Below are 18,585 nucleotides of genomic sequence, written 5' to 3'. Positions count from 1 at the left end.
TTCTACAATGGCTGCACCAAACTGCATTCCCACCAACAGTGTAAGAGGGTTCCCTTTTCTCCACAGCCTCTCCAGCATTTATTATTTGTAGACTTTTTAATGATGGTCATTCTGACTGGTGTGAGGTGATATTTCATTGTAGTTTGTGTATCCTTCTTAAAATGACAAGCTCAAAAAAGTAAGTGAAGCAATCCAGATATTGTGGAACTGGTTCAGACTTCCAGAGATTGTATTCCTAAGAATATCACCTCAAGGCTTCAAGAACCTCAAGTTCCCACAGGATTTTACTCAGTCAAAAGCCCACAAATTCTATTTACATAAAAAACAGAGCAAGTCTCTCTTTCCTAGCTGTATCATGATTTCTTTCTGATTTTTTTCAGTGAAATACTGTACACTTAGCCACTGAAATTCCATCTTATGAGTTCTGGCCCATCCTTTTTGGAGATGGAATTATTTTACCTACCTATTAGTTTTACTTACTTTTATTTACCTTTTATTGTCAAGCTCTTTACCTTTGTCTAATCTACACATTTCTGTCATGCGGAACTTGGGTAAGCCTACACATTTTCTGAGATGTATGTTTCACAGAATAGACTACACCAGACTTACAAGCAGCACAACTGCCTGATCAGAGATTTCCCTCCTCTGCCCCATCTGTTTTTCCTTTACTGAAAGGACTGCTGAGAAAGGTCCTCACCAGCAGTGCAACAGGTATGCAGATGATTTATGGGCTGAAGGCAAAGACATGAGGTTTCCACCCAGGAAAAGGTGAAAATAAGGATTAGTTATACTATGGCTTCATCACTGTAAACTGACCAAATGCTGCTCTGGGAGGTCACAGTGCCACCAGCTCCAACAGCTTGGACAAACTGTACTATGCAACGTAGTAAGGAACACGGGCTTTCGACCCAGACTTCCTGGGTTCAATCCTGACACCATGATTTGCTTCCCTCATTATCCTGAGCAAGTTACTTCATTTCTCTGTGCACCGGTTTCCTATTTGGTAAAATTATACCAAAAAGTTATTACTTTTTGCTTTGATAGCAAAGCAATAACCAAGCATGAATGGAAAGGAAGAAAAAAGGAATAGAGAGAGAAATAAAAGAGGGAACATGGGAGCGAGAGAGGAGAATCAGAGGAAGTCAAGGTGAAGGTCTAGTCTGAGTCTTGCTTTTTAAATCATTTACTCCTACCCACACCTCAAATAGGTTTTACTTTCCTGGCTTGAGAAATTAAGCCAGGTCAAATGAGAATTTTGTATGGTGGCCAACAGAATCCAGGTCCTCTTTTCATTTCCAAAGTGGAGAAAGAATTTAAACTTGTCAGATGACTGAGTTACAGGCAGTAGAAAGTAACGTGAAGAATTCTTAAAGTATTAAATAAGTAAAATCCGACCATGTTTTAAATAAGTAAAAATATGACCATGTTCTGATTACACTGTATTCTTATACTTTCTTCAGTCATTTATGTATGACTTTTCATTAACCCATCATTCTTATTAATGGACTATTACCAATTCTTTACTGAGTTTTCTTGACATGATTTTTCCTTCAAATGAAGTACAGTTTATTTACAATGCTGTGCTTGTTTCAAGTGTACAGTAAAGTGATTCACTTATACATATATATTCTTTATCAGATTCTTTTCCCTTATAGGCTATTACAAGATATTGAATACAGTTCCCTGTGCTATATAGTAGGTCCCTGTTATTTATCTATTGCATGCATAGTAGTGTGTATCTGCTAACTCCCAAACTCCTAATTTATCCCTCCCCTCCCTTTCCCCTAGGTAACCTTAAGTTTGTTTTCTATGTCTGTGAGTCTGTTTCTGTTTTGTAAATTAAATTCACTTGTATCATTCTTTTAGATACCACGTATAAGTGACATCATATGGTATTTGACTGACTTCACCTAGTATGAGACTCTCTAGGTCCATCCACTGACACAGTTTCAAGGTTTCAAGTCTCTGTGGGTCACACTTTCCATTCCAGTGTGTGTGTATCTCATGTGAGCAGGTGAATCATGGAGACACCAAAGCTCACAGCTGGTGCCCTAAGCCTGACCTCGGGGGGGGGGGGCTCCCTCGCCCCTGGGTGAGGTCTGGCTCTCTTGGCTCTGGGTCCAGCACTGGCCCAACCTCCCTATCCTACTTCCACTCATAAAATGCTCTCTCCTGTCACATTAAAGCACGTCCCATGGAAAGGAGGCGTGGGAAAGGATGAGAAAAAGCAATGAAGTATGAGTGAAGGGCTGGGGTGAGGGAATTAACAGTAATTTTCACATTCTGCTCCCCTTTACATACAATCAGCCCTGGGAAGTTGTCTAGGCTAACAGAATAGAAATGCACTCTTAGATGTACATATGTAAGAATATAGTTATAGATATATATACATATGCAACAATATATATTGCTAAAAATGGATGAATACTTCATACTGACCTTAGGGGGTTTAAACGGATAGTCTGGTGAAAAGGTAATGTCAAGAAAGAACACCCCTCCTTCATAGACAGATCCTGGGGGTCCCAATATGGTTGACCTCCATTCATAAATGTTGTCTCCTTTGGGTCCAGCACTGAAATAAGACATACAAATGAAATGTGCTTAGAGAGTATATAAAGCTTGGAATTAAAAAAAAATCTATTTATGGTAACAATAAATTGAGCAATTCCATAAATACACACCCAAGTTAGTAGGTTAATTCCATATGATGATTCACTTGTTGAAATGATCAGTATTCTCTGAATGAAACATGTTGTTATAATTGAATAAAACAGAACCAAGAAGATTCCATTTTGCCGTTTATGACCCTAAACCCATGAAACAAAAGATTCCAAGGACCATAGAGCAGAGGTAGGAGCACACATATTTAATAAAGCATAAAATTATTTCTGAAGTCCTGAAAAGGGTGATATAGTCATAGGGTCAGAGAGATAAATTTTCAAAGTCAGAAGGAACACTAGAGGGAAAAAAATCCTTTTGGTAACTAAGAACAGAAATGAGGTTCATGGGAATCAGTAAATTCTTATCATTTACAAGATTCAGCTCAAGTATCAAATTCCATCTGAACCTTCTTTTTCTCTCTCCACCCAAAGATTACCTGCCAATGCCCCCACCCTCCAAACATCACACCCAGTGTGACTGTAGAAGATAATGTGCATCATTTTGTTTTATACCTGGTTTTGTAATTGTTTACTTTTTCCACCCCTCCCTAGAACTGAAGTTCTTTGAGGAATAGATTTTGCCTTGTCCTTAGTGCCTCAAAGGACATGTTTGTTGGATGATGATGATGATGGATTAATAGCAAATCAAGAGAAACCACAAGGCTACCAGCAGCAAATATATGTCCCCCAGCTGCAGAGAAACTCATGGAGGAAAATAAGGTCCACACAAGTCAACTGAACTGTGTTAATTCTCTCACATTCATAGGAGGCAAAGTGAGATTGTAATTTAGCTCTCCTATATTCTTCTTGGCACATCAAGCTAATCCTACACTGAACAGCCAGAAATTCCCCTCACATCCCGTAGCAAAGTGGGCAATCTCATTAAAGTGCTTGGGAAGATTCTACTGCCAACAGAGATTTGTTCTTTCTTCATTTGACATTGGTTCATATCTACCAAAAATTCATTACATATCTACAAAAAATTCAAGAATTCATACAACTCAACATCAATAAAAACATATAACCTGTTAAAAAATTGGCAGAGGACCTGAATAGGCATTTTTCCAAAGAAGATATACAGATGGTTAACAGGCACATGAAAAGATATTCAACATCATTAATGATGAAATGCAAATCAAAACCACAACGAGTTACCACCTCACACCTGTCTGAATGGCTATCATCAAAAAGACAAGTAACAAGTGTTGGTGAGAACGTGAAAAAAAAGGGAACCTTTGTGCACTGTTGGTGGTACTGTGAATTGGTACATCTACTATTGAAAACAGTATGGAGACTCCTAAAAAAACTAAAAATAGAACTACTATATGATCCAGTAATTCCACTTCTGGGTATTTATCTGAAGAAAATGTAAACACTAATTTGAAAAGATATGCAACCCCATGGTTCACTGCAGCATTAGTTACAATAACCAAAATATGAAAGCAACCTAAGTGCTCAATAGATGAATGGATAAAGAAGATGTGGCACACACACACACACACACACACAGGAATATCATTGAGCCATAAAAAAGAATGAAATCTTGCAATTTGGGATAAAATGAATGGACCTTGTGGGTTTTATGCCAAGTGAAATAAGTTAGACAGAGAAAGACAAATACCATATGATTTCACTTATATGTAGAATCTAAAAGACAAAACAAATGAACAAATTCACCTAAACAAAAACACAGTTATAGATACAGAGAACAAACAGGTGGTTGTCAGAGGGGAGAGGGATGAGGGGAAGGGAGAAACAGTGAGAGAGATGAAAAGGTACAAACTTCCAGTTACAAAATAAATGAGTCACGGTATGAAATGTACAGTGTGGGAATACAATCAATAATTATGTAGTATTTTTGTATGGTGACAGATTAAAAAAATTAGAAAACAAAAAAAAGCATGCATTTTAAACAAGTTGTGATATTCTGGGAATGCAAGGATAGTTTAATAATAGAAAGTTATTAATGTAATTTACCTGATACATTAAAGTAGAAAAACTGATAATCTCATTAGGTGCAGAAAAAGCACTCAACAGGTTTTAATAACAGCCATTCATGATGAAAACCGGCAAAATTAGAATAGTAGGAAACTTCTTCTTTACTGTACCAGAGGTTATATTCATCAAGGTATGAAACACACAAGGCAAAAACAAAAGGTTTATGGACTGGGATGGAAGAAATAAAACTGTTAGCATCTGCAGCATTTATGTACACAGAAAAACTCCCCAAATCTATATGGAATGTATCAAATTTAATAAAAGTTTAGTGGGGAGAGGTATAGCTCAGGGGTAGAGTGTGTGCTTAGCTTGCAAGAGGTCCTGGGTTTAATCCTCAGTACTGCCACTGAAATAAATATATAAACCTAATTACCTACCCCCTCAAAAAATTTTAAAAAAAAGTTTAGTAAAGCAGCTGGATATAAGATTAATAGGCAAAAATCAACTTCATTTCAGTACACCAACAAAATTAGAAAATGTATTTTAAAATACCTTTTACAATAATATTAAAAATATTAAGGAACCTATGAATACATTTCATGAAAAGTATATAAGATTTTTATGGAGAAAATTATAAGATATATTGAAATATACTCAAGAAAGTTAAATAAATGAAGACACCAAGTTTATAGTTAGGGAGAGCCAATATCCTGGGGATGTCATTTTTCCCCAAACTGATACAATGCAATTCCAATAAACCCAACAATTTTTTAAAAAATTGAAACTTGACAAGTTGATTCCAAAATCTATTTGGGAGCTCAAAGAAGATCCTCAAACTCTGCTACACATATGAAAATCTGATATATGTCAGAACACGTGGGGCTAAGAAAATAGTTTTCTATTTGGACAGTAGAGTCATTGAATTTCTACCTCCATAAATATATAAACTTGTTGTAGATGGATTAAGCACCTAAACTCAAAAGTCAAAAGTTTTAGAGTCTGACTAAAGAGAGTGACAAGGCAAGCCATAAACTGAGAAAAGATACTTGGATCCTATAAAATTGACAAAATTTCAGTCTGGAATATACAAATTTCTATAAATCAATACAAAAAAGACTAATAATCCATTAGAAAAAACACAAATAAGCATTTCCAGAAAGAGGAAACATGAAGGGCAATAATTATATGAAAAATGCTCAGTCTCATTAAATCAGGGAAATAAAACTTGAGATTACAATTTAATATTATTCTATAAAATATACAGGCAAAAATAAAGGCCTGCCAAAAACCAAGCACTGATGACAACGTGGAAAAACAAGAACGCCTATCCTTGCTGATGAGTGTGTCAATCACGCTGATGAGAATGTGGACTTCCCTAGTTAAGGTGACTATATATTCTCCTATATTACAACATGGGAACTGCATTCCTAGGTACAGACCACAGAAGAAATTTTAAATGTGTACCAGAAGACATGTATAAGAGTGTTCATGGAAGGACTATTTCTAACAGCAAAACTGGAAACAACACAAATGTCCATCAACAGAAAAATGGATGAATTCACCCAAAGGAGTACTACACAGCAGTGAAAAGATATAGACTAACATTGATCAATTAAACTAAAAAATCTTAAAAATCTTAAATGAAAAACCAGGTCTAAAAGGAATGTATTATGGTATGACACTATTTCTACAAAGTTTAAAAATAAACAAGAAAATAAACTGTTGAGGGATATATACAAAAAGTTCAAAAGAGTATTTTCCTGGGTAGCATCAGAGGGTGGAGAAGTAGAACACAGGAACATCCATGCTTCCAGTGAGGCTCTACTTCTCGGGATGCAGGGCGGGTCCAGGAGTCACCTGTTTTACTATTAAGTTTCATAACTTACTTATATGTTAGAGATCTTCTCATACATGTATCAAATTTTCATATTAAGATAAAGTATGCCCAAAAGTGTATCAAAGTGCTAAGCGAGAACAGCAAGTTGCAGCATATGTACAGTGTGACCCTACTGTATCCACTAGAAAGATCAAACCCTATTTTATATCATTTATGGATATATGTATCAATGTCTTTTAAGACATGAACTGGAAAAACAGACCTAAATTCATGATGGCAGCTGTGCCAGGAACAAGGCAGAGCTGGAGAGGGTGATGGGGAGAAAATAAATATGAAGATGGCAGGTGAAGGAGAGTTCAATGAAACTTTTAGGGCTTGATTTCTCTTATTTAAAAATGATGTAGTAAAATGCAAAACAAAACCACAGTGAGCCAACTTTATTGCCAGTACTGAAATACATTGAGAAGCAGTGGTCAAGGGACTGGGGTCCAGGATTCCCACCCCAAGTGCCCATGGACCTACCTCCCCTGAAGCAGACAGGGAGGTACAGACAATATTCAGGCCAGATGACAGCGGAACTTTGCCAACAGCACCTGGCTGCCAGACAAGCTCACTCATTCAGATGAATAGTACACATGGTTACCCCTGAGCTATAATTAGACCAAATACAAATAGATAAGTTTATCAGAAGGAAGAGCTTAAAGGTAGACTAAATTATAGGTTTGTAGTTACAACATTACTTCAAGGTAGATGAAGAAATTTAGTTGGAAAAATACACACAGGAGTACACAGCTATGAAACAGGGTGCAGAGATGCAATTCCCAAATACAGATATAATATATGAGTCACTCTGAGAAATTTTAAGATGACCTTCCAAGAACGGTAATCACAGTTAGTTATCTAATTTAGGCTAATTAAGGAGTCGCCAAATAGTGCCAGCAAAGAAGGAGCTCAGAAGTAGAAGGCAGGAGATACTTCACCAACTCGGCAGTGTCTGTAGATAACTTATATTCAATTTGTGCCCATTCCAAGTTTTATCTGGCTTGCAGTCAGAACTCCAAATTTTATTGGGCCTTTGAAGTCAGTAAGCTGTCTAGGCACTTATTAACAGTGGAATAAATAATGCGGTTAACAGTATCACTCTGAGTTGGTTCATGCTGCCAAACTATGGGTTTTTGGTTTTTTTTTGAGAAAAAACTAGTAGTGACAAACTATCTGAAAAACAGATTGGTGTTTTAAAATGCATTTAAAGCTAATATTATTTCCCTAATATACAGTCTGAGTCTTAGAAATCTGGTCTCCTCCATCATCTTAGAAACCCCGAAGCTTACAGCAGTGGTCCCTGAACTCCCTCTTTGTCCCACACTCATTTTAGTATGTCCCGTTGAGAAACCCCAGTGTAAAATCCAAAACTGTGTTGGAAAATATGATGGCCATGTAGCCACTGAGCACTTGAAATATAGCTTGTTCAAATTAAGATGTGTTATCATGAAAAGATGTTCAACATCGACCATCAGGGAAATGCAAATCAAAACCACAAGGAGGTATCACCTCACACCTGTCACAATGGCCATCATCAAAAAGAACACAAATAGCGAATGCTGGCCAGGATGCGGAGAAAGGGAACCCTTGTACACTGTTGGTGGGAATGTGAACTGGTGCAGCCAATGTAGAAAACAGTATGCAGGTGCCTCAAAAACTAAAAATAGAGCTACTTCATGACCCAGTGATTCCACTCCTGGGTATACACTGGAAAAACCAAAAACATTAATTCGAAAAGATACATGCCCCCCAGTGTTCGCAGCAGTTATTATTTACAATGGCTAAGATATGGAAGCAACCTAAGTATCCAACAACAGATGACTGGATAAAGAAATTGTGGATACATATACACAATGGACCACTACTCAGTCACAAAAAAGAATGAAATTTTGCCATTTGCAGCAACATGGATAGACTTGAAGGGCATTATCCTAAGGGAAACAAGTCAGACAGAGAAAGACAAATGCTGTATGATATCACTTATATGTAGAATCTAAAAATACCACAAACTAGTGAAATAACAAAAAGGCAGCAGACTCATAGATACAGAGAACAAACTAGTGGTTACCTGTGGGGAGAGGGAAGGGGTAACAGAAGGGGGGGTGTTGGGAGATACAAACTACTGGGTGTAAGATAGGCTGTATTGTACAACATGGGGAACACAGTTAATATTTTGTAATAACTATAAGTGAGTATAACTTTAAAAAATTGTAAATCACTACATTGTACACCTGAAACTTACATTTTGTAAATCAACTATACCTCAATAAAAGAAAAAAAAAAGAATTTATAGTGAAAAAAAAAAGATTATGTAATACCCGAAAAAAAACCCCAAACAAATTAAGATGTACTATGAATGTAAAACACATACTCAAAAATTTTTTAATGTTCTGTTCTTTTTCTTTAAATTGAAGTATAGTCAGTTTACAATGTGTCAATTTCTGGTATAGGGCGTAACACTTCAGTCATACATATACATACATATATTTGTTTTCATATTCTTATTCATTATAGGCTAATGCAAGATAATGAATATAGATCCCTGTGCTATATACAGAAGAAATTTGTTGTTTATTTTATATATAGTAGTTAGCATCTGCTAATCTTGAACTCCCAATTTATCCCTTCCTACTCGCTTTTCCCTCCCACGCCAAAGTTTGATGACAATGCAAAAAGAAGGCAAAATGCATCATTACTTCTTGCTAATTACACGTTGAAATAATATTTGGAATATATTGGGCTAAAATATATTAAAATTAACTTCAACTACTTTTTACATTTTTAAATGTGGCTACTAGAAAATTTTAAATTACACATGTGCTGCACATTATAGTTCTTTCGACAGAACTGTTTGAGCACTGCTGTCCAACCAAACTTTCTGTGATGATGGAAACATTCTAGTCCTCCATATCCACTGGTAACTGCCAGCCACAGGTGGCCATCCGGCACTTGAAGTGAGGCTAATGAGAATGAGGAAGTGAATTTTCAATCTCCTTTAATTTTAATACATTTAAATCCAATAGCTCCATGTGGTTGGTGGAGATCTGTATTAGACAGTGCAGACCCACTCTGATTAGAATGTTTTTTTAATAGGTCAGAATTACTTGGATCTATACAAAAGAGAAGAATGGACTTTTATATACTTTGGACTCAAAAAGTGAGAAGCAGATGCTGCAGATTGTTTTACACTTTTAATGATCGCTTTTCCCTTAAACCGATCAAATGAAAGTTGGTGCCAGAGGACACCTGCGGTACAGAGCAGGGCTGAAGCCTGAGAACAGGTTCTGAGCCAGACGTGCCTGTCTAAATCCTAGCCCTGCCACTGAAAACCTGTAAGACTCTGGATAAATATGTCATCTTTCTCTTAGTTTTCTGATCTGCAAAATGGGGCCATTCCGGCACCAACTTCATGGAGCAACTGTGAAGTTTTAGTAGAACTGTACTTAAACAGTTTGGAAAATGGGGCCTGCAAAGGCCCAAATAGCAAGCCTCCGAATGTTAGCTGCTACTACAGTTGTGGTTATGCCCATGGATAGTACAGATGTTCACCAACACACTCAAAGGGTTAACTGCCTGGTGGTTTTCTAACAATGGGGTCACGCTCCCAGGACTAGAAAACAGGACTTGTGCACATTAATAGTCATCACCATCACCACCATCATCATCGCCATCACCACCATCATCACCACCATCACCACCATTATCACCACCATCATCATCATCACCATCATCACCACCATTGCCATCATCACTACCATTGTCATCACCATCATCATCACTATCACCACCATCATCATCGCCATCACCACCATCATCACCACCATCACCACCATCATAATCATTACCATCACCACCATCATCACCACCATCACCATCATCATCGTCACCATCATCACCATCACCACCACCACCACCACCATTATCATCATCATCACCACCATCGCCATCATCATCACTACCACTGTCATCACCATCACCACCACCAGCATCATCATCATCATCACCCAGCGACCTAATCTTATGACGAGTATTTAGGTAGAGTGGAACTTTGGAGACCATTAGAATTCATAGCTGCCACTCCCAGGAAATCCAATTTTTCATGGAATAGAATGTTTATTCACAATCAGGATTTTTAGGTATTAGGTTTTTAAGCAATGTTTTCCCACTTGCAGTATTCTTCATGATCAACACCCTTAATTATTTACATTTTTAGACTTTATTTTTTAAAGAAGAAAAATAAACAGTTAACAGAGATAAATCTCAAAATAAAATGCAGGTAGATGAACCTATCAAAATACAAATATCAGTTCACAAATTACACATTGGTTGAATGCCCAAAGTTGCTGCTTGGAGAAATTCTTCAGAGGATCTATGCTATAAACTGTGTTCAGCTCTCTATGCTGCTACCCACAGTGCAGGAGCCCTTATGTATGTATGAAATGTTACACATTTACGATGAAAAGGACTAAGTGCTCACTCTCTCTAAGATTGTAAGTTTCTTTAAATATAGCTGAATACTTTCAATGAGCTGTGTCATAGCTGTGACTCTAAGACCAAGAGTTTCTGGCTGTGTCTGCTGCCTTTTCATTTAATGCTGACTCTGAGCAGGCAAAGAGGAAGGGTGCCCGAGCAATCTTGGGATCCTGGCTCCACGGGACAAGGAACTTGCCTTTGGAGAGGCTCCTGGACATGCCAACGTGAACCTAAACTTGATGGGGACAAGTGGTAAGGAGGAGACAGTACAAGGGGATTTCTCAGGAGCTCCAGCCATCGCTGCTTATGTCAGACTCCATGGAGCTGAAAATTCACTCCTTCCAGCTGGGAGGCACGCTGTCCACACACAAATGCTATGCTGCACCTATGTCCAAAGTCTCTTTGGAAGTAAACGGCTGCAAGGATTTTGAGCCTCTGGGGTTAAACACAATAATATAAGTGTTTCTCTGGTGTCAGACTGGAAGGAAAGGGTCGTTCCTAATTCCTATGCCTTAAAAGAAAATATAAAGACCAGGCCCAGATTAGCTGCAGATAAGGGTCATAGGAATGCCAGCTGAAGAGGGGAAATGCCACAAAGCTGCCTGAATGAAATGAGAAAAAACACACGGGGGTACGGAGGGGAAATGTTTTCAGTGTTCTCAAGGCCAGACGCTGACCTATTTGTGGCTAAAACCAACAGTGCTTTTTGTCTTCATTTTATTAAAACTCCCTGGAGCCTCCGTCCCCAGATTCCTGAAAAACTCTCTTCCCCAGGTCTCCCTCCAAGGGTCTCCGTCTGATAGGGTAGCACTCTGATTCCTCTGCCCTTCAATGACAACCTCTTCAATGTCTGCCTCCCTAGGGGTCCTACCCTCGGCCCCGCTGTTTTCTCACCTTCGATCTGGGTATCTCATTATCCTTTGACAATCAATCTACCAAACACTGACGGAATCTCCAATCTGGTCCGAAACTTGAGAATCAACCTGGATAATGCTTCCTCCTTCTCTGCTCCTCTAAGTGCCCCAAAACCAATAGAACCCTATTCCATAGCATGTTTGTCATCTGTCTACTGGCTGCATCCCCTCTCACTTAGGTGATGGTACCAAGCATCCTTTGTGGCTTCCCTGCCTCCAGTCTTGCCTTTCCCCAATCCATCCACCAAAGTGCAGACAGGGCAAGCTCCAGAAAATCTTTTCAGTGGGATCTTGTTTCCCTGCTTTCTCTGGCTTCTTAATACCTCCAAGATCAAGCCCTGGTTCCTTTGTAGCATGCGACATCTTCCACAAAGATCTGGCTCCAGCTCCCAGCTCTGGCGTCACACGTTACACCTCCTTCTCCTCCACCTCCATTCTCCAAACATACTGGGACCACATGTAGAACTTCCATGGGGCTGGGCTGTTTCTTGGCTTTTGGATAAGACACTCCGTAGGTCTAAACATTCTCTTTGTGCTTCAGGTCTTAACTTAGCTGCATTCTCCTCCAGGACATCTTTCTTATCCCCAAAGGCTAGGTTCTCCATTGGAAGGGGTAACATTCTATGCAAACATAGCACTATAAAGAAGTTCTTTACCCATAAATATTACCCTTTAATATTGGGGAAAGAAGCAATGTTAAGGACCAATATTATCTGGAGCACAGGAAAGAAGAATTTACTCTGATGGTGACAGGGCATCCCTGATGGCCAAGGGAATGTTGAGAAAACAAGCCTGGACTGCAGCTCTTGAGGAGACAAATGGAGAATGGTACTTCACAAACTCCCAAGGTCCCCATGTTTGTATCCAGTAATTTTTTCTAAAAGATCAGTATCACCAAAGTCCAATATAACATCCTAGGAAGTCAGGATGTAGTAGTGCTGATGGATCCATTCTGTATACTCAGCTCCGAGCAGAACTGGACTATGAATATTTTCTCCTTCAGTTTCTTTCCAGCCCGTAAGAGTCTGGTGTTTATTCTCAAGGTATTCCAAGAAAAGGAATCATTCTATACTTTTTGTCAATGAGTCCTTAATAAATGGGAGGAAGCTTTACCCTCAGTCACACTTTCCAGATTTGAGACGCAAAGATGAAAAAAGAAATTCATTTGACTATAGTTATCTTTTTGCCAAACCTTAACGTCACTACTGTCATCTACTTTGTACCCTTTGCTAACAGTGTCCACAACTGAAAAGAGGAAGAAACAAGAAGAAAAGAGAATTTTAAACACAGAACAATTACTGCTGAATCCCCAGGGAAGGCAGTGGTGAACTAACCTTCTAGAAGTTATTAAAGAAGGCAGAGTCTCTCAGTTAAATTCATGACCCCAGAGATTTCCTTGCTTCTTTCTGTATTACATAATACAGGAGTATGTGTGTATGTGTTTAATCTTCCCAACGTGTGATGTTTTGCAGTGAGTGCACAACTTTCCAACAGACTTAAAATATTCAGAGACATAATGGTACGAAATAGTGAGCAGGGAGAAGCAGAGAAGTCGGGAAACAGGAAGGAAGACCTCTGGGAAAAACAGTATACTCCTCCTTTTCCTTCTAAGCTACATTTTTATGACACACTCACTTGTAAGCACAAAGACAGGCCACAGAGTCAACAGGAACCAAATCCTACTTTATATATGTGTGTTGTTAGAAATAAGGTTACAATCATAAAGACTTCGGAAACCATCTAGTTCAACTTTTTCATAACCCAGAAGCAAGCAGTAGAACTGGACTGGAATTCCATTGAGTTCAACAGGCATAAAATCAGTCAGAATTACTTAAAATACTGAATTATAGAACTTTTAATCCTATAGTTAGCAGCCAGGACTCTAGAACTAAGTTGATGGAGTTAGTCTCAGCCTTTAAAAAAAAAAAAAAAAATATATATATATATATACACATATTTTATCCTTTCAACATACCTTCTCTTTGCAGAAAAAACGACCCACTTCAGAGCAGTGATTCTTAGTGTGTATATGCAGGGGTAGGGGCGGGGCTGGGGGAATAATCTGAAAAATTGAAAACCCTCTTCTCCCACTGGGAATCACTTGTATTTCAAAGTCTTCATTTCCAAAGTGATAGAATTAAGGGTCAGAAAAGTGACGAGCTTTGCCCAGGCCCACACAACGGCTGCGCATAAGGCACGAAGAGGCAGCTGGGAAAGCGGTGTGCCCGCTCTGTGATAACTGCTCCACTTAAGACAGGAGGCCGGACGTCGAGACCAACGTTTGGATTTTCTGGCACTTTTTCATCCCGGGCAAGTTTCAAGGACTAGATTCAGAAGTTGGTAAACAGCCATTTTCATTTCAGCTACCAAATTCTTTTTTGTTTTCTTTTTTAACTTTTCAAACTAGAAACAGTGATCTTTGACTACTCTCTTCAGTTCTTTAATGAACCATTTCTGGCAACACTGCTTTGGGTGCCCACCGCCCACCCCAACTCTTGTGCGTTCTCTCTGGTCTGTGTGAGATAGGAAAGCTCTTAAGGTCTTCAGGCCTCCAGAGTCAGCCTCTCTTGTCTGCACTGGAAGAACAATTTTGGCCTGTGGGCTAGCCTGTGGGGCAAGTAATGGCTCTTTTATTATTTAACCCCACCCCCCCCACCCCATAGGCCCAAGTGTTAGACAGGAAGGCTGTAATGTGTCTACTGATCTTATCTGCAGGTTAAACAAGCTTTTGACAAGCTGCTGCTGCCCCCACACAGTTTGCAGGAAGCCGAATCCTTCTCAAAATGCTTCAGTTCTCAAAAATGTTACCATTCGTAGGGGACAGAATGTAAAATCGCTTGGTATCATTTCAAATGCAGCTTTATTACTTTCTAACATCTAGACTATATCTAAGTAACAATTCCATTTGAAAGTTTAGATGACAGAGTTTAGGGACAGAGAATTATTCTTAGGATAGTTAAGATTTTCTGTTTATTTGTATCCAGGGTTACTATCAAGGCAATTTGTTTCTCAAGCAGGTCATATACCTCCAAAATACTCAATGCACTTTTCGCTGACTGAGAACATCTTTTGTTTCTTCCACAGGAAAATGGTCATATAGTTGCCTAATTTATTCCAGAACAGGTTGGTTGTGATATTCCACAAACTGCATGAATTTCTTTGTATCCTTGACACTGCTATTTGGCCCCAAGACCCATGTTAACCTTTCTGCCTGGAGGCCAAGGTTAGCACAGAAAAGGAAGAGGAAACAAGTCAACCAAAAGGTTAACGGCAAAAGGAAACTGCACACGTAGATACTTAGTTAATGTTTGTTGAAAAATAACAAACGTCTTTAGTAGAACAGGCGGCTATGAGTACAGCATAGTAGTAAAGAAAGTGGCTTTCACAATGAGAGAGCCAGGCTCTGCCCCTCACTGTGTGAAAGGTAAAGTAAATTTCAACAGGTACGGGGAGATGGGGTCTAACAGGTGAAAGGCACTGCATGGAAATAAGACAGGGGGAAGTGGGTTCCTTGTTGGGAGAATGGCATATACACAGGTGACTGAGTTTTCGCTGCATAGGGCCTTAAATGCTATGATAGGAACTGGATTCAGGAGAGCTGTGGTTTTCAAATTTCTTGCTTCCAGGAGCTGCAGGGCTCCACTGAGGTCTTTCGGGATCACTAATCTGTTCCTTCCCCACATGAAATTCGACCAGAGAAACTCCACTTTATATATTTTATGTACACATATGTATTTAGTAAATAAAGGGAGCATGTGAATAAAAGGAGGCTAGTGCTTTAAGAAAAAGTCTGAACAGCTTCTGGAACTTCCAAAAAAAAAGCCTGAGTCCCAGTCAAGATCAACTGAACAGAACTGAATGAGCAATGAGAACCACCATCACAGATCCTGGGGTCACCAAGGGCCTCAAAATGTGGCTCAGAGAGGAGCAGCACCACGCAGACCTACTGAATGAGCCTACATTTAAAAAAAGAGCGGCGGATGACCAGTACGGACATTAAAGGTTGACACTGATGGAATTTTCTAGTAGGGATCACACGATGAAATCCCCGTAATAGCGTAAGACCTCCATTTACTGAGCATCTCCTACAAGCCGGATATTGTGCAAGGCACTTTCCCTACTTCTCTGTAAAACAGAACGTTACTGACTGTACAGGGCTGTCATGAGGATGAAATACACATGAAGTGTCAAGGACAGTGCCTGGGAAAGAGTGGGTGTTTTAAAAATGGTAACTGTCACCATTAACACATACTCCTTCAACTTACTGCCACTCTGCGAACTGTTATCTGAAACTAAGGCTCAAAGAAGGTCAGTGTCTTGACACAGGTTACACAGTAATGGTGGAACAGGGTGTCACACCCAGGACTGTCTCATTCAAAAGCTCTCCTTCCTTCTACACCAGGATGTGACGGCAAGGCTCAGCGCAGACTGAAAGTGGGAGAAACAGAAGACGTGGCAGCCCTGATCATAAACCAAGCGGTGCCAGCACAGCTCCCTACGTCTCTGCTGAAGAGACGAGAATTGGCTAAAATTATAGACAAGTATCAATAAAAAGCAGATTAGACTCATTATGGTCTGAAGAAAACACCTAAGTCCCAACATAATGTAAACATTCAGCAACTCAGTCAACAGCTTTTATGGAGTGATATTTAGTTGGTATTTAACAATCTTTTGACTCTGGACAGATTGAGAAAGGTCACACAGCACCTTCATACAGATCATCTTTTTAAACCTTCACCACAACTGTATAGGTGGGTTATCACCCTCAAATGAGATGACTCCATTTACTTTCCTCTTCCTTAGACTCCTATTTAATCTCACAAACCTGGATTTCCTAATACCTTACAGTGGCTTTCATGGAAGAATCAGGCTTTGTGTTAAAAAAAAAATCAGAATTTTCAACGACATGCACAGATTTCGTATGTCGTCCTTTCTTCCCTTCAGCCCATCAGCAAAGGTCAGAAGACAGATGAGGTTCTGGTCACAGGGAGTGAGGACAGGGAGGCAGCACTGGTCCATCTATCTCGTCCGCTCCAGACAGAGGGGATGGGAGGTACCTGACCGAGCTCTGTGAGGTCCTGGGCTCCTCCTAGCTGGAGGAGAATTTTTAAGAGACCAGCCACATGAGACGCCATGGTGGAGGAGAGAGAGTAGGCAGCCAAACAGAAGACAGCACTTCCATCCTGCTCAGTTGTCTAAGGACAGTCCATTATGTCCTCGCTTTCATGTGAGATGTTGCAGTCTGTCCTTGTAAAACATTTGCAGAAGTGACTTCCAGCACTCAACTTGGTGATTTAATATTACACAAAGTTCATTAGTCATGGTACCTACATCAATTTTCTACAGAAGCCATCATTCCCCTTCAGATTCCAGCTATTGCCTTCTCTCTTTGTAAGCAAAACAAATACAGATTTTACTGACGATCTGCTACTTAAGAACCATCAATTTGTAGTATCCCTTAATAATTCCTGTCAATGTCGGCTATCTTTGAGGGATTTCGTGGTTTTTGCTTTTGGCAGTGCTGCAATGGTGGAAATAACGTCTACTGCCAGTCCCCAGCCCACAGTGTCTGTGAGTACGGAGGGTTGCCGGCTGCCAAGCAGATTTAATTTACCCACTTCTCAGTTTGCATTAACCTTTGAATAATAAAGCACAGCTGAGGCTGCTGTAAGACACAAACTGAAGAATGAATAATTAAAAACACCTTCTCAGCCTTGGAAAGACCAATCCCTAACCATTAGGGGAGCTTTAATTGTGACTGAACTCAGCATTAAAAGGGCTAATTGTACTCTTTATAAATTGAAACAAATGCTCAGGACATAGTGTGCCTACAATATATGTAGTATATGAAAAGCAAAGCTCTGAAAGCACCCAGTAATTAGTTCAAATGAAGAAAAGTAAGAGTAGTCTGAGTCCGAAGGGAAAAAAAAAATTACTTCTAAAGATGGGTGCTCATTGTCTAGGTACAGAAAAAAAATTGCTGTTACTTATAAAAAGCTATTATTCATTTGATGCAGGTGGACTGGCTCGAGTAGCATTTAAAGAAATAGAAATGTTGAAGCTGAAATAAAGGGTTGAGGACAGAATATATTACAGGAAAACCCTATCTTTGAATCTGTCAAGAGCTTATGCCAGCTGGGATTCTTCTTTGGTTTTGATGGATTTTAATTTTCCTTTGGGAACCCAAATCCAAATTTACTGTCATATTTATGTGTTAGGATCACAAAACAGTCACTGATATTTTATACATTTGCCAAAACGTTGTTAGTATCTAATATATTCAAACCAAAGAGCACCCATTTATCTGAAAAGCAGGGAACAATGATCTATTTCTAGACCTCCAACAAAGGGCAGGGCATCAAAGATGGCAGTTTCCTCCTATTACTGACTTTAGTTATGCTTAATATTTTTTAAAATAGGAAGTTTTTTCCTTATGCTTAATTTTATTTTATTTTGCTAAATGTAAAGCTTTTCCCTTCACTTCCGTTCAAAAGACCATACTGTCAGTGCCCTTCTGAAACTAACCATTCAGTTACTAGAAAGTTAGGAAGGTAGAAATCTTTTTCTGTACTAAGCAATTTTATGGCTTTTAAAATGGCTTTTAGTTTCCATTTTTAGGCTTGTTTTGGTTCCCTGCATCTTCTCTAATTTTTTGTATATCTAATTTAAAGGTGGTTCTTTGCACATAGTAGGTAAAAGGATGACCAAATGAGAACAGAAT

At 39.1% G+C, this 18,585-nt stretch overlaps 1 protein-coding gene across 1 annotated transcript in view; it reads right to left on the bottom strand.

The window, feature by feature from the left end:
* LOC105095616 (ubiquitin-conjugating enzyme E2 E2) overlaps positions 1-18,585 on the bottom strand; it is a 326,379-nt gene that overhangs the window by 76,587 nt on the left and 231,207 nt on the right. The window contains exon 4 of the mRNA XM_031432783.2: positions 2,440-2,572. Coding sequence (XP_031288643.1) covers positions 2,440-2,572 — 133 coding nt within the window. The remainder of the gene's footprint in view (positions 1-2,439; positions 2,573-18,585) is intronic.

This window comes from Camelus dromedarius, chromosome 2, assembly GCF_036321535.1.
Source record: "Camelus dromedarius isolate mCamDro1 chromosome 2, mCamDro1.pat, whole genome shotgun sequence".
Lineage (NCBI taxonomy): Eukaryota > Metazoa > Chordata > Mammalia > Artiodactyla > Camelidae > Camelus > Camelus dromedarius.
Note: the sequence above shows the minus strand (reverse complement) of the source record. Positions and strands in the feature narration are given on the sequence as shown.